Genomic DNA, 17,014 nt, shown 5'->3' with positions numbered 1-17,014 from the left:
CTCCCAAAGTGCCGGGATTACAGGTGTGAGTCACCGTGCCTGGCCTCATATTATTATATTATATATTAACATTCTGATTTAGGGAAAACAACCTATTTTCTCCTAGTTCATGATATTCTGGTTCTATGTTCACATTTTTTTTAGAATATGTTATTGAAACTTTTTTTTTAATTTTGAAAAGTTTTTTAAATAGATTCAGGGGGTACATGTGCAGATTTTTAACAATACTAGGTAGTCCTGATCTTAACACACAAAAACAAAACAGCTAATAGATACCCCTTGTCCCATCCTTCCCCACACAAAACACTTAGTCTTTCATTATCAGTCATACTAGAGATGGTTGTGTTTTCTGTGGAAGATCTTATAACATACAGTGTAAATGATACAGATATTCCTTGCTTATTTCATGAAGTGTCACAGCTAAAAATGCAAGAACTCTGTGTTTTGAACCCTAGCTGGAATCCTCCCTGTCACTTAGAATTTATGGTTCTACCTTCCATATGAATCTTATATGCTGTCAAAATCAACAAGAAATGTAAATGCACATGCCTTGAAGCACACTTCTTGTTTCCTTCTACCAGTCGCTTCCAAGGGCTTCATGAGACAAAGTTAGTAATTACGCAGACAGATTTAGGTGTTAAATATTTTTCAAACAAACCCAGTTAATGGCATCAGTAATAAAGAGCAGGGAAACAAAGAGATTATAGTGTTTCATTGCAACCCGACATCCTCAGGAGAACAGAGAGCACAAGGCAAACCCGTAAGTGTTTATATACTCCCTGAGCTGTACAGAGAAAGTTCACAGGAAGCAGTTAAAGATGCAGCAACTAAACCCAGCATTTAACTGGGTTTCTTTGGAATCTTGCTGTTTTATGCAATTAAAAACCAGGTGGAAGGTATATCATTACTAGTCAATCTTGAGGTTTATAATAGAGTTTGATTTTTAAGGTAACTCTTCTACTAGGTGTGCCTCAACAAAAATCTCACAAAGAAAACCTTCCTATAGGAACTATACAGCTCAGCTGGTTAATCCCAGAGGTGCTCTCGCTGCTCACCGCCATGTAAGCACTTAGATTCCCTGCTGTACTGAGCCTCCTCAGGGGCCTTTAGGGATAGGGAGGAACCCGAGGAAAGATTCTCCACTACTTTTGAAATGGAGACAAAGAATTCTGAGGCGTGAATGCAGCAGACCACAGGTTCACACCTAGGACTAACTTGTGTATCAGCCAATGCTGTGTCATGCTCTGAAGAAGACGAGCCAGACAGGCTGCCAGATGCCACAATGGAGAAACTTCTGCCCTAAATTCATTTGCCAGCAACCTTGCCAGAGAGTCATTTTAGCCACTCCATCTCTGCTATCCTTTAACTCAGCTCCTGTGCGACCTCATAAATGAAGCTGACCCCATATCCTGTAGTCAAAGACATTCTTCCCTCTTCTGGTTTCAGCTATACTGCTTACCGTCTACACTGCCCATAACACTTCTGCCTTGTGTCATGTGCAGTTATGTTCATGTCTGCCTCTCCCACTAGTTTGTATTTCCCAAAGGGAAAGGTCTAAGACTGTTTTGTTTTTGTATTTCTTATCCGAGGTACTCATTAATAATTATAACAAAATGACACTTACTCTGCCTTTGTTTTTTTTTTTGTTTTTTTTTTTTTTTGAGATGGAATCTCACTTTGTTGCCCAGCCTAGAGTGTGGTGGCATTATCTCGCGCACTGCAAGCTCTGCCTCCCAGGTTCACACCATTCTCCTGCATCAACCTCCCAAGTATCTGGGATTACAGGCACCTGCCACCACACCTGGCTAATTTTTTTGTCTTTTTGGTAGAGACGGGGTTTCACTGTGTTAGCCAGAATGGTGTCAATCCCCTACCTCATGACCCACCCACCTCAGCCTCCCAAAAATGCTGGGATTACAGGCGTGAGCCACTGCGCCTGGCCAAGCTCTTTTTTTTTTTTTTTTTTTTTTTTTTTTAACTTGATACAGGGTCTTCCTTTGCCATCCAGGCTGGAGTGCAGTGGTACAGTCATTGTTCAGTGCACCCTGAAACTCCTGGGCACAAGCAATCCTCCCACCTCAGCTTCCTGAGAAGCTACAGGCACACGCCACCAGGCCCAGCCAATTTTTTTATTTTTTTTAGTAGAGACAGGATCTTGCTATGTTGTCCAGGCTGGTCTTGAACACTGAGACTCAAGCAATCCTCCTGCCTTGGCCTCCCAAAGTGCTGGGATTACAAGTATGAACCACCACACCTGAACTCTTGCGTACTTATGTGCAGGGCACATTGCATTCAGCATATCATTTAATTCTTATAATTCTGTAGCATGATGGGTAAAGAGCATGGGCTTTGGAGCAAGACCACCTGTGTTTAAAGCCTTCCTCCTTCTGCCATCTGCCAAATAACCTTGAAACAGGCAGAATCCCAGTGATTTTCCAACTTATAGCCTCAGCTCTATTCTACCTCCATAGAAGCCCCATAGATTTAGTTAAATTAGACCCATTAGCTTAAGTAGCAAACTCATTCCTCTTTATCACTAAGTAATCCTAAGGCAGCCCCCATTAACTTGTGACTTAATGTATTCAGGTTTTTAGACACAGATAGTGATTTTGCTAATCATATGGATAATATTACTTCTTTACTTTTTTTAGTGTTTGGCTATTTTCACAGTTCTTTCAGGTAAATTACCTCCACTTATCTTCAGACCATTCTTGTAAGGTGGGCGGGATAGCTGTCCTTTTCCCCACTTTACTGAGAAGTACAATGAAGAGAGAGAAGCAAAATGACTTGACATTTATCTCATAGCCAGACAGTGGCAGAGCTGCAACTTGAGCCAAGATGTAAATTCATCGACAGGCTTCCTGCCTCTATCTTGCTTTGTCCCTCAGCAACACACACGTGTGTATGCACAGACTCACTAGCAGGCACCAAGAACCAGGTGTTGGGCGAGAGCCTCCATGGTTCAAGCTGTCTAGTAACCATAGCAATTGCCGCTGTCCTCGTGGCAAATGAGATCACCCAGCACACACTTGCTCCAAGATTTGAGCTACAAGAGATGAGGCATTTTCCTCAGAGAGCCATTAAGTTTGGAATTCCCTTTCCCTGATCTGACATAACCCTTGAGTATTCGTCTTCTGGGTCCTTGCAAACCACATCAAGTCAAGTTAGCCAGTCATGATTGGTAAGAAATCCTAACAGTCAGGAAGAAAGTGCTAAATGAACTTCTATGTGTGAGCAATTTGCAATTTTGTGGGTGGATTTTTTTTTCCCTAGGTATCCTTTAGGATAGCTACCCAGGCATACATTATTCTCATTCTTTAAAAATGCACTTATAGCTCACAGTCAGTCTGCATGTTTTTGTTTCTGTGTTCTTACATCATGTCGCAAATGATGTGATGGAGAAACCTATAGGGAAGTTTTTGTTTCTTTTGCATAAACTATTTTGCAGTAATTGATCAGCCATAAAGAAAATATTATCTCCTGTGCACTCACAGCGAGTTCTCTGGTCACCAGAGACCAATAAGCTGTGTCCCTAGAACTATTATCACTTTGTTGAAGAAGCTGCTATGTGAACAAAACCCGGCCTTCGTTAATTTCCCTTTTCGTATTTAAAAAACCTTGTCAGTATTTTCCCTTTGGGAATCTATAATTTGTCAATAGTGCATATTATTTTAGTTCTAAGGAGGAGAGATGTAGGGCAGTATGTCCTTATTAAAATCTCTTATTCATCAATCTTCATGCCAAATAAAGTAAAACGCTTCACATTTTTACTATATTATAGTATATGTGTTTATTTTCATTTCATAGAAATTTATTTTTTTTAGAAATGTAAACAACTTTTGAGACTAATTTGAATTCCACATCCTCCCCCTCATGCTACTCCATTTAACTGATGGTGGAAGCCTGAGAAGTAAGGTGGTCAAACTGAGTCTGCATTCTACTGAGTGATGGAACTGGGATATACATTCTGAGTCTAGCGCTCTTTTCCATTGTACTCTGCAGTGTGTATCTGTTTTCTCTCCATAACTGCTACGTAAGCTTAGGAAGCAGGGATGATCCATATAAGTGCCAATTAGAACTGCCTGGTAAATGGTTGTTAACTGATGTCAGCCATTGTGTCATAGTTATAAGAGCTCACATTACGACACCTCCCTTTCATTATCTGTTCGTTTTTGTTTGGGTTTTGTTTTTTTTTTTTTGACAGAGTTTTGCTCTTGTCACCCAGGCTGGAGTGCAATGGCACGATCTCAGCTCACCGTAACCTCCGCCTCCCAGGTTCAAGCGATTCTCCTGCCTCAGCCTCCCAAGTAGCTGGGATTACAGGCATAAGCCACCATGCCCTGCTAATTTTGTACTTTTAGTAGAGACAGGGTTTCTCCATGTTGGTCAGGCTGGTCTTGAATTCCTGACCTCGGGTGATCCGCCCACCTCGGCCTCCGAAAGTGCTGGAATTACAGGCATGAGCCACCCTACCTGGCCCATTATCTGTTCTTTTATATTCAGCCTCTTGTGTAGATGTAGAAAAAGTTGAAGGATAACCAGTCATATACGATAGAAAGGAATCTGATTAAGCTTGCCTGCCATTGTTTCTTAACATCCACGTTGAAATTGAATAATGTTTTAAAGGAAAAATCTCATGGACCTAAGATTATTTACAAATGGCTTCAGTGATCTCATATGTATAGTGACTAGATTCCTAAGACACATTATTTTTCATTTTTTAAAAAATTGTGTATTATTGACCAGGCACGGTGGCTCACACCTGTAATCCCAGTACTTTGGGAGGCTAAGGCAGGTGGATCACAAGGTCAGGAGTTTGAGACCAGCCTGGCCAATATGATAAAACCCTGTCTCTACTAAAAATAGAAAAATTAGCCAGGCATGGTGGTAGGTGCCTGTAGTCCCAGCTACTCGAGAGGCTGAGACAGGAGAACAGTTTGAACTCAGTAGGTGGAGGTTGCAGTGAGCCAAGATCACACCACTGCACTCCAGCCTGGGTGACAGAGTAAGCTTCCATCTCAAAAAAAAAAAAAAGTGTATTATTTCCAGCCATGGGAAGTGAAAGGACAGTAGAGTTCATGTTCAGAATGAAAGCATAAACATTACAAGTTAGTCTGACCTCAGCTGTCAGTTTATTCATTGTAAATTTTTGTGCCATGGAAGAAATTGGTTCAGGAATTGTTTGCCCTGCTATTAGTTTGTATGCACAGTAACATTCTAAATACTCACTATAACTGTATTATAGTTTGTTTCAGTGTTGGAAGGTGTGTTGTCTAAGCTGTCAAGGTATGATGAAGGCACTTTCTTTTCATCCATTCTGTCATTCACTGTAAGTATTTGAATGAGTTCTCTTCTGTGGTCTTTTAACTGTTGTCGTAGTACTTATATGGCAGTTAAAAAATAATTCTCATAATTATCTCTTTCTTTTCCACTTAAGGTGAAAGCAGCTGCAAAATATGTTGATGTTCCAGTGAGTATTTTTGTATCTGCTTTTTAAAACTATATGTAATTCTTAAAAAAAGAAATTACAGTTCATCATGGGTTTATTTCAAATATTTAAACCAGTGCCATTCCCTTAGGGAGGAGTTTATTTTCCTTAAGCAAGCGCTAACCTTCATAACAAGGCGTAGCAAGGTTATTTCGTTGACGTTTTCTGTTGTAACTCAGGAACTTTTAAGGAGGCCAATCATCATAAGAACGTATCACCTGAGTTGCAAAGGGAAGTTTTAGCACTCTAGGATGGGGTAGAAAATGCCTCACACTATATATAGAAAAACTGCTTGCTTTTCCTCCCCTTTACCTGAAAGCTGTGACGGGTTTCTTATAGAAGGTAAAATAATGATGAAGATGAACAGGTTAAAGAATTAGTGTTATATAAATATGTAAAGAAAAAGTGTTATATAAATCAGTAGTCACTTACTTTAACATTTGGGTTTTCATAGAATTCTTGGGAAATAACTCATAAGTTGTTCCAAAATTAAGATTCCATGAGCAGAAATCATGAAACTGACTTAGCTACAATGAGAATATTCACATGGTAAACATAACCAACAAGTTGTGCAGCATTTTTAAGCTGATCATCATTCCGAATTAGTTTTTAATTTAAATTCTATTATCACATATATGATCAAGGCCTAAGGTGTTCTGTTTAATCATTTATTTTGGCATATATGTCAATTTTCAAAGAATTAGAATTAGAGCACAATGAAAAATAAATTACGATTTAAGACTAGATGGAATACAAATTCGCTCTTTGTATTTGAAGAACATTATATCTCTACATTGCCATTAGAAATGGTAGCAGTTTTGAGTACTGGCAAGCTTTATATATCAGTTGTAGATAGCTCTTATTTTTAGGTTACACAACCACATTTTGTCTCCAGTTCTATTGCTGCTGTAGTTATAAATGAGTATTTTAAATGAGAAGGCCCTGGACTTTTCTACCTTTGCATGGGGTGTCTTTGGAACCAGACTTTTTATTTTACAAATGTTTCCCAAAGAAGTCTTCACACCCTCCTCTTCTTGTACCTGGAATCAAGGAATCAGTGCTGGACCATAAGTAGAAAAAAATCACATGTGTAGAGCCCCACAAAGCAGCAGCATGAAAGGGGGAGATTTTATATTTGATATCTTAAAAAGTAAGAAACAAATAATCTTGTATATATCACATTGGACTTCCTAACACACACATTACAATATAGTTTTTGTTTGATTTTGAATTACAAATGGACTGTGTCATCAAAATTATTCATGTTCTTAGAGATTTTGAGGTTTTTAATTAGCCCTCAACTAGTTTATTCTCTCCATAGAATTTCAGAGTTGAAGGTGACAGAAAATGGTTCATTTACTTCCCTTCTCAGTGCAAGTAACCCCTCCTCTAATATCCCTTACAAAGATTCACTTGGACACTGTTTAATTTTTTCAGTGGTTACAGGATGGCTGTATGGCAGCCTACTCTTAAGTATTATGAGTTGAAATTGTCTTGGTGCATTTTACCCATTAATCCTCATTCTAATCTCTCTTCTGCATGATAGTTCTTTGCATATTTAATAACAATTTTCATGCCTCCTCTTCCCAGTAGGTGTGGTAGCTATTCATAGGCATGTGTTGTCTGAGGAATCCTTATTTTCTAGATTAAACATTCTCAATTTATTCACTAAACCCACTACTTAAATATTTATTTAGCACATACTAAGTGCTAGGTCCTGGACATGCATGATGAGATATACATGTCTTACCCTCAAATGGTTTACAATCTTAAAGACAAAAGAGATAGGGAAACAGATATATTATTATGCACACTTCTGTGGCAATCATGTCCAGACTCTTCACCATGGCAATTACTACCCTAGAGGAATTCTAGCTTATCAGTGTCACCATTTAATCAAATTGCACCCTGGAGCAGAACATACTATACCATAGATGTGATTTGACCATGGCAGATTACAAAGTGATGAATTCCTTCCTCAGTTATGGACATTACACTTCTATTGTTAATGGCTGTAAATATTAGCTTTAAAAGCTATGAGGTCTTGTTGGCCGTTGTTCTTTTTTATACTCAAACTCTGGCAAGTATGCCTCTCTAAAGCTGTCTCTTAAGAGAGTCTCATGAGAAAAAGTGCTGGCTCACCTTTCACAAAAATTAACTGAAAACAGACCTAGACACGCATACAATGCAGAACTGTGCAACTTCAAGGAGAAAATATAAGATAAATTATATATGGCCTTGGATTTGGTGATGAGTTTTTAGATACAACACCACATAATCCATGAAAGGAAAAAAATTGATAAATTGGACTTAAAATTGATAAGTATACTCTTATTCACTGTTAAGAGAATGCAAATGTAAGCCACAAATGGGAAGAAATATTTGCAAAACACGTACCTGATAAAGGACTTGTCTCCAAAGTGTTGTAAGAACTCTTAATACTCAACAATATGAAAACAAACAAACTTTTTAAACAGGCAAGAGATACAAACAGGCACTGCAACAGAAAGGATATGCAGATACCAAGTAAGCTTATGAAAAAATGCTCAATATCATTTGCCATTAGGAACATGCAGATTAAAAGAAGATACCACTATGTACTTGTTAGAATAGCCAAAATCCAAAAGCAAACCGACAACAGCAAAATGTTGACAAGGATAAGAGAGCAACAGGAACTCTTGTTCATTGTTGGTAGGAATGCTACAGCTACTTTGGAAAACTGTTTGCCAGTTTCTTTTAAAGCTAAATATAATCTTACAGGTAACCCACCAATCACAGTTCTCAGCACTTGTCCAAATGATTTGAAACATATGTCCACCCCAAAACTTGGGCACAAATGTTCATAGCAACTTTATTTATAATCACCCAAACTGGAATCAACCAAAATTGTCCTATAATAGGTGAATGGATAAATAACCATTGGTTCATCCGCACAATGTAATTCTATTCAGCAAAAATAAAAGAGCTCTCATCTCACATGAAGACATGGATGAATCTTAAATGCATATTGCCAAAAGAAGCCAAATTGAAAAGGCTGCATACTGTATGATTCTATTTATATCACATTCTACAAAAGGCAAAACTATAAAGACTATAAACAGATTAATGGATGCCATGAGTTCAAGGTCAGGGAGGGCTGAATTGTTCAAATACAGGGGACTTTTTTGAACACAGCAACTATTCTGTATGATATTGTAACGGTAGATACATGACACTGTGCATTTGTCAAAACCAAACTTTATAGCAAAAAGAGTGAACCTAAGTATATTCAATTATTTAAAGATCAACTAAGTGATCATAGAATCCCAGGATGGAATGGAAACTATAATAAAATAATTCTATTGTGAATGTATGAGATAAACTCACTGAAAGAGGAGCGGGGAAAGTGCTGATCTGAGTAACTTTGGAAAATAGTGGAGTCTGTAAGAATAAGGGAAAATGGAACTTATAAATAAGCATTGTACTCTGGTTGATAAAGTTTTTCTCCACAGTTTAACAGTTTTGAAGCCACTATATGTGTGTATTGGAATTGAACAATTAAGTAATTGGATGGCGGTTGGTAGGAGCCAGGTTTCTCACTGTTGGAGTGAGGTTAGAGGCAAGCAAAGGAAGGGGACTAGAATGATCCTCTAATGGATTAGAGTTGGAAATATCAGTGTGAATTTGTCTTTAGCTTAGTACAGATACAGCTGGTTACATTTAACAGTATTTTTAGATATACGTATATGCACGCGTTAATGTGCTCACATACATTTTCTTGCTCTGTTAGCTCAGAGAGCCTAGAAACAGTGATGCCCCAGTAGCAACAAGCCCACATAGCACTCAAATTTGTTCTCTAATCTTTAAAGAAATGAACCAGTGCTCCTTGAAGAAATGGCTGATGCTGGAAAATATACAAGATGAACATGGACCATCTTGTAGCGACAGAAAGGAGATGTTCACAAAAAACACAAAACTGGAAACTCTGTGTTTCAAAGAGACACAACAGATGACGGAAAGATCTCCCAGTGGTCTAAGCTAGAATAATTTGAGCAAGCAAATATGTAAAGTAATATTGGATTATAATCCAAAGCATAAAATAAATATCCATTGGTCCATACTGATACAAGTAAATATTGAAGTACATAATGGGGAGAAAAGACAGCTCTCCCATGCAGAAGAACTCCAAATAATTAATATAGATACTTCCTTCTCAAGGAGGTGGATCATATATCCCCACTCCTTAAGTGGGGGATATACATAGTCACTTCCTTCCGAAGTGTACAATATGCAAAGGAAGATGGGGAGAATAAATTTCCAATGGAGAAAGTTGAGAAATATTACCCCAGCCAGTTGATCAAAGGTCAACATCTGCAGTGATAAATCATACTGATAATATCAGCCCTTGACAGGATGTGATCAAAATGGCACTTTACCTCTATGATCTTCCTCTTGTAGCTACAGTCTAATCATGAAAGAAAATCAGACACATCTCAATAGGTGATACACTACAAAATATCTGAGAATACTCCTCAGAATTTTCAAGGTCGTCAAAAAGAAGGAAAGTAGGAGAAAGTGACACAACCAAGAGGAGTCCGAGGAGACCTAAATTACTAAATGTAACGTGGTGTCCTGAATGACATCATGGAAGAGAAAAAGGATATTGGGTAAAAATGAAGGGAAACTGAATAAAGCTCACACTTCAGTTAATAATATTGTGTCAATATATGTTCATTAATTGTAGCAAACGTACCATACTAATGTAAGATGATAATAATATGGGAAATTGGGTATGAGTTATATGGAAACTCTTTAATATTTCCACACTATTTCTGTAAATCTGAAATTTTTCTAAAATAAAATGTTTATTAAAAGAAAAGAGCACTGACCAAAGACTTAATAATAGCTTACCGTTAATTGATTGTATGTGGCTACGTGCCCTTGAAACTGTGTGACCTGGGGCATTACTTAAGTGGCCCCAGTCTAGTCATCTATAAAATGAGTGAATAAGCTACCTAACTGCATTAGTTCTTTTGACTTTAATATTCTGTCACCTTGTGAGCTCTTGTCCAGTTCTCTCTATGAGACAAGAGAGCCCAAAAATTCCCCCTGGAAGATGATGAGAAGATAAAAAGCTGGAAAAAGTTTTCTGGATAAGAAGGCAATACCTTCTTATACCATCACTTACCAGAATTTCTTTTTTTTTTTACAGCCTCACTCTGTCCCCCAGGTTGGAGTGCAGTGGCCTGATCTTGGCTTACTGCAGCCTCCACCTCCTGGGTTCAAGTGATTCTTGTGCCTCAGCCTCCAAGTAGCTGGGAAAACAGGCGTGTGCCACCACGCCTGGCTACTTTTTTGAATTTTTTAGTAGTGATGGGATTTCACCGTGTTGGGCAGGCTGATCTGAAACTCCTGACTTCAGGTGATCTGCCTGCCTTGGCATCCCAAAGTCCTGGGATTATAGACATGAGCCACCGTGGCTGGCTGGAATGTTTTTAAAGCAATAAATAAATTGATTCTATAAGGTGAAAATTACAAATGACATTAAGTGACATTCCTATGCAGAAAAGGAGTAATTCATATTTCTAGAACATACTTATTTGTCAGATATTCCTTATAATTATAGCACAGTTGAAGATGTATGAGTTAACAGAAAATGACCCAAATCAAACCATTTAAATATAATAAACATATTCTTTTGTATCTTTGTAATGTATACTTCTCATGATACTTTAAGAATGAAAAAAATATACATAGGAGAAAAATGCTTCAGTGTGGTCCTGAACAGAAATAAATTCCAGGCACATGCCTCTTGGCAAAGAAGTTGGTAGGATTCTCCTTGATATCTTTCTGATCTAAGTGATGAGCTGTGTCCTTCAGTATAGTTTTATAGATTGCTCTTGGCTGGACAACCCTATCTTGGGGAGAAGTTCTGTGGCAGTTATACAGTTTATGGCCCTATCATAGAACCTTGGAATGTTCATACTAGCAAAGACATCAGACATTTGAAAAAAAAGAGAGAGAGAGACAGAGAAAAGAAAAGAAAAGAGAAAGAAAAAGAAGAAAGAAAGAGAGAGAGAAAAGAAAAGAGAAAGAAAAAGAAAGAGAGGGAGGGAGAAAGGAAGGAAGGAAAAGAAAGGAGAAAGAAAGAAAGAAAAAGAAAGAAAGAGAGAGGGAGAAAGGGAAGGAAGGGAAGAGCAAGACCTGGATGAGGTGAGTCTGTCCTATTCAACAGTAACTTAGAAGCGAACTCAGATCTGACAGAAATTAGATGCAGGACGAGGGTGAAAATGTTCACATTAGCTTTGCAGATAGAAATACTAAGCCAAAACCAAAAATTCTGAAGGTTTAAATTATTTTACTAACCCCCTCCCACAAAAAAGAAAAAAGTTTTGCTCACCTGTAAGATAGGTAAGATACCTACATCTTATAGGTAAGATGTAGCTGATAGTAAATGTATGTTAAAAGTTGTATAAAAGATCAGGTTTGACAATAATATGGAGTAGTTACTTTTTGAAAAAATCAGGTATACAGATCTATGGAGGCTGTGTGACAGAGGGGTTACTAACAGACTGAGAAACCAAACTGCTAGCAGTTGAATTCTTGCTCCATCACTTCATCTGTGGTCAGTGTGACCTCAGGCACCAGTTTCTTCATCTATAAAATGGAGATGTACTTACACCTCTTATAGGCTTACTGTGAATATGTTAAACACTTTTCACAGTTCCTAGAATGGAATTAGTGCGCAACGAATGCTAGCTATTATCATAATTGTTATTATTGATTACAATAAAATCTAGTATCTACATTCTAGGAAATAATCATTTCACTTATACTGTATTGATCACATCTGTATGATTGTGAACAAGTCACATCTGTATTCTTTTAAGACAACATTTTCTTTTTACTTTACTTCCTCCTATAGAGAGGAGCCAGGCTACTTAAGGGGATCTGGAAATAATGGCTTATGAAGGAAAAAAAAGAAAAAAGAAATCTGACTGTTCCTAGAAAGAGGGAAAAAAAATCTAAGATATAAGATAGCCCTGATCAATATGTAAAGGGCTCCTGTTTGGAAAAAGGAACAGCCTAAGCCTGTATCAGTCAAGAAGATAGGACTAGGAACAATGACTAAAAACGAGTGGGAGCAGAACTGAAATCAGTGTAAGACAAAACTTAAAAAAAAAATAGTTATGTACAAAGGTGACATAGTAAAAGCCGCACCACTATTCGCCAGGTGTGATACTGAAGATTTCTGCATTATGTGGGAAATAGGACAAGATGACAATAAAGGTTCTTTCCAACTCTGATTCTGGAATTTTATTCTATTGTCATACCAGTTACAGGACATTGTGGGGTATAACGATGTGTGTTGATGTGAAAAATCCTATTTAAAATGCTCTTTTTAACATTATCACACACGCTGCATACCAACTCTATGCTAGACACTAAGGTGAAACAGCTGAAGAGACTTGGAGGATACGATAAAGATTACTGTGGCCAAGAAAAGACCAAAACAGTGAGGAAGGAAGAAGAAACTGTCTCTCTTCATTGGCTTAATCGTACTGGTGCCTGATCTTGCCAGTCTGTCCTAAGATAAAGGAGATGGCTAATCTCTCTTATCTTCATTAGGAATTATCTCAAATAGTCTCTCATCTTTATGATAATTGCCAAAGATTTCTCATTTCAAAATCCCCAAAAGGTGGTTCTTACCCACCTCTGAACTGCACAGACTCAATATGGGGTCGAGGATCTGAGTTCATTTTCCACCTTGCTCCTATCTAGCTGTTTGATCTGTGGGCTTCCATTTTCCCACCCATGCAGTGAGGATAATAGTATTTAAAAGTATTGCCATTATTTTAATGGCAAAAAACACAATCACTTGTGTACCAGCCTATAATCCCTGTGCTGCCTCCCTCAGTAGGTTCTTATGAGAATTCAGAATTCAATGAGCACATTAACATGAATATGCTTTGTAAATGTAAAGCACTATTGCAATACATTGTTATCATTTCTACCTGGAATGATGCTTCTGGCTCCCATGCATTACCCCCTAGTTCCTGCTCGCTAATTAAGAACATGACCAGTTACCGAAAGAAAAACTAGTTGCCTTCCACAGAGTGAACAATATTAGCTTTTTACTTTTTCATTTATGTTCCTTTTTAGAATAGTACACACTTTGCGTATATCAATGGTGGCTTTTAGGGTATAATCAGTCAGTTCAGTGGCATTAGTATTTTCCCTCTTCCTTCTTTTGCTTTCTTGCTTCTGATATTGTTTACTACTTAACTAACACCACCTGAATACTCAGAGCTTTACATCAGCATGAGAGCCAGACAGAACTCGGGGAATGGAGCTCCTGCCCACTGGGGCATATTCACCTGGTGAGAGGGATGCACACCAGGACCAGATTAAGAGCCTCACTTGCCTAGAAGTGGAGGAGGTCGGGTGTTGTGCTTTCCAGATGAATGTTTTGCTTCTTTATTCCTTTGTGTTTTATCCGTCTGGCTTTTCTGTCTTTTCTCTCTTATGTAAGGTAAATCCATGAGCTGCCTCCGGACACTGGCATTCTAGCACCCTGAGGCATCACTTAAGCCAAAATCTGAATGGTTCCAAATTGAGCTGAGTAAATCCATCCCAGTCCATCTAAACTTTAAAAGCTAACAATGAAATAATGCAGCATTTTAATTTTACTTCTTCAGGTTTTCATGTAGTATTTTCTAATTGACACACTTGAAGATAGATGAGGGAAAGGCTAGTGAACTGAGAGATTTAGAACCTTCATCATCATTATGTTAGAACCTTCATCACCAGTATGATTGCTACTCATGAATATAATAGTATAAAGCTCATAGGTAGTGTACCCATTAGCACATTCTGCGTTTGGTGCTACTGTATTAGCAGCTATTCCTCTAAACTCTGGGATGTTAGTGATCTAACCATAGATCAGAAATAGCAAGATACTTGTCCCAAATGAGGAAGGCATTGTAAACCCATAGATCTCAATTGAAAATTAACCTGCCTCCTTGAGTAGTTCAGGCTAATATCTTAAACTATCATCCAATATTTATTTTAATATTTAAAAGAAACTTCACTTTGAAAGGATTTTCCCCAGTGATACAATAAAATGTAACATACTAATGCTACATAACTGTTTCTAGACCTATAAATGTATAAATTATGTAACTACTTAGAAGAAATAGTGTGAAACATTCATGTGACTGTTAAGAATAAAAGTAATATGACTACCTAAGTTTTAGTAGCATTAATTATAATAGATTCTGATATCAGATACTTTCATAGCATTAAGGTAGGATTCTGCCTTTTTACCAACTATACTCAAGTAACAGACAGAAGACTCTGATCCAGGGCAAGAACTCTGCAATAATGGGACAGCTCCTTAGAACTGTGGGATTGAATGAAATGTACGTACTTAAAACACACATGTTACATGCTCTAAATCTAAAAACTGTTTTCAAAAGGATGTGGGTGTCATTATTTTTAATTTAGAATTTTCTCCCAATTTGGAGTCAAAAGTACCTAAATGTATAATAATGTTAATAGAATTTTGAACACTGCTAAATTTAACAAATGTTGACTGGCTGCTTCATTCTTTAAATAATAGTTTGGAATTTTTCTAAATAGCAATGAGTTTTTTTCATTCATGGTTTTTAAAAATCTATTTTTAAAATGCATATATTTGTGACTTGTTTATTGTTTAAATGTCTTCCTCTCTGCCCCTTTTAAAATTATTTTTAGAGACAGGGTTTTACTTTGTCACCCAGGCTAGAGGGCAGTAGTGGGATCATAGTTCACTGCAGCCTCCCACCTCAGACTCCCAGGCAGCTGGGACTACAGAATGCAACACCATGCCTGGCTAATTTTTTACTTTTTTATACAGGCAGAGTCTTGCTATGTTGCCCAGGATGGTCTCAAACCCCTGGCCTCAGGCAATCCTCCACCTCAGCCTCCCAAAGCACTGGGAATATAGACATAAGCCACTGCATCCAGCTCCCTCTTTATCAACTGTTTCTCTTCCCATCATATTTATTAAATATATAAGTTGGCATAAATGTAATAGAAGGCTCTGTAATCTCTATGTATTTCCTTTTGGTTTTCTGTGGGAATACAACATAATAAATCTATTTTGTAAAAACTTGGCAAGCTATGGTTTTTTACAACATAATCATGAATATATGAAAAAACCTTTTTTAAGTATGTGAAAATATGTAACTTATTTAAACTACTTCAAATGCTTTTGAAAAGTTTCAGAACATGTTTATTCAAATATGAAAATACAGAAATTAATAGATAAATGCCAGAGCATTAAAAGATATATTAAACAGTGAAAGAAAAATATTGTTTTTAACAATACCTGAGATAAATTATGTGTTTGTAGAATTATCTTCTATGATCAATTATAATTTTTTACTGACTCTTAAATGCCAGAGTTGAGATATAAATTGCTCCTACTACAATTTCAAATTTCAAAGACATGTTATTTATTGTCTTATATCTTACATGATCCTTTTTTCCTTAAATGGTAATGAATGGCCAGACACAGGTATTTCATTTACAAAGCATGCAGATAATCATAACTCAGGATATTACACTTCTACTCTTGATTGTTTCTTCAAGGCATGCTTTTCTAGGTTATGAGAAGTGCACTTTTAAATTAAGTCAATTACACTGTAGCTTCTAGTTAAGCTTTGAGACTGGAATAGCATATTTAAAAATTTGTCTCCTTGTTAAATAGGCACCATGACAGTGTTTGTGTAGTGTATTGTTAACCTCCAGTGGAAGGTTAAGCAGCTTCTTCTGTATCTAAATCTGTTGCCGTGAAAAATGACTGCAGTGTTGCACCCACCTACCCATGAATAGGGAAAGCGAAGACTTGCACCTGTGGGATTAGGTGTAGCAGCAGGAAGCAAGAGCGTTTGCAGCATATAATTAACAAGGAATTCTTTTCTCTTCTTTTTAAACAGCATGTTCATCTTGCTAGGTTAACTAGTGATTAATGCTTGAAAAAAAATGCTGGAGTCTGCACCCTTTCTTAAACTCATTCACTCACTGATGTATTCGGTTACTTATACAGTGTCAGAGGAACTCGCCTTAAAATACTTCATTTCCTCCCATAGTTCTTGATCCCTTTGTGCTCATGAGGGACTTTTTTAGATTTTTCTGTTCTTTTACTATAACTGTGCTAGACAAATTCTATTATTTTCTGAATGAGATTAAAAGTAATTTAGGAACTGCTACTTTGATTTAGAGATTACTGTCTTAATAAAGAAGATGGAAGAGTTAGTGCGTAGTGAACTAAGGCATTTAATACGTAGAATACTGACTATATGGTTTTTGTTATTTTTCTCATATTAAGAAAACTATTATTACCAATTTAGAAGAGATTTCTAAATATGGGTCTCTAGAATACAATATTCTTAATAAAAGCTAATCCAGGAACTGCTACTTTGATTTAGAGATTACTGTCTTAATAAAGAAGATGGAAGAGTTAGTGCGTAGTGAACTAAGGCATTTAATACGTAGAATACT

At 37.2% G+C, this 17,014-nt stretch overlaps 1 protein-coding gene across 2 annotated transcripts in view; it reads left to right on the top strand.

Annotated features, from left to right (window-relative positions):
* The window catches only part of CADPS2 (Ca++-dependent secretion activator 2), a 571,469-nt gene that overhangs the window by 518,504 nt on the left and 35,951 nt on the right, over nucleotides 1–17,014 (top strand). For both annotated transcript variants that reach the window (XM_011937408.1, XM_011937407.1), the window contains 2 exons: nucleotides 5,246–5,329; nucleotides 5,438–5,470. In XM_011937408.1, the coding sequence (XP_011792798.1) occupies nucleotides 5,246–5,329; nucleotides 5,438–5,470 (117 nt within the window). The remainder of the gene's footprint in view (nucleotides 1–5,245; nucleotides 5,330–5,437; nucleotides 5,471–17,014) is intronic.

The sequence above is a fragment of the Colobus angolensis genome, unplaced genomic scaffold (assembly GCF_000951035.1).
Source record: "Colobus angolensis palliatus isolate OR3802 unplaced genomic scaffold, Cang.pa_1.0 Scaffold163, whole genome shotgun sequence".
NCBI lineage: Eukaryota > Metazoa > Chordata > Mammalia > Primates > Cercopithecidae > Colobus > Colobus angolensis.
Note: the sequence above shows the minus strand (reverse complement) of the source record. Positions and strands in the feature narration are given on the sequence as shown.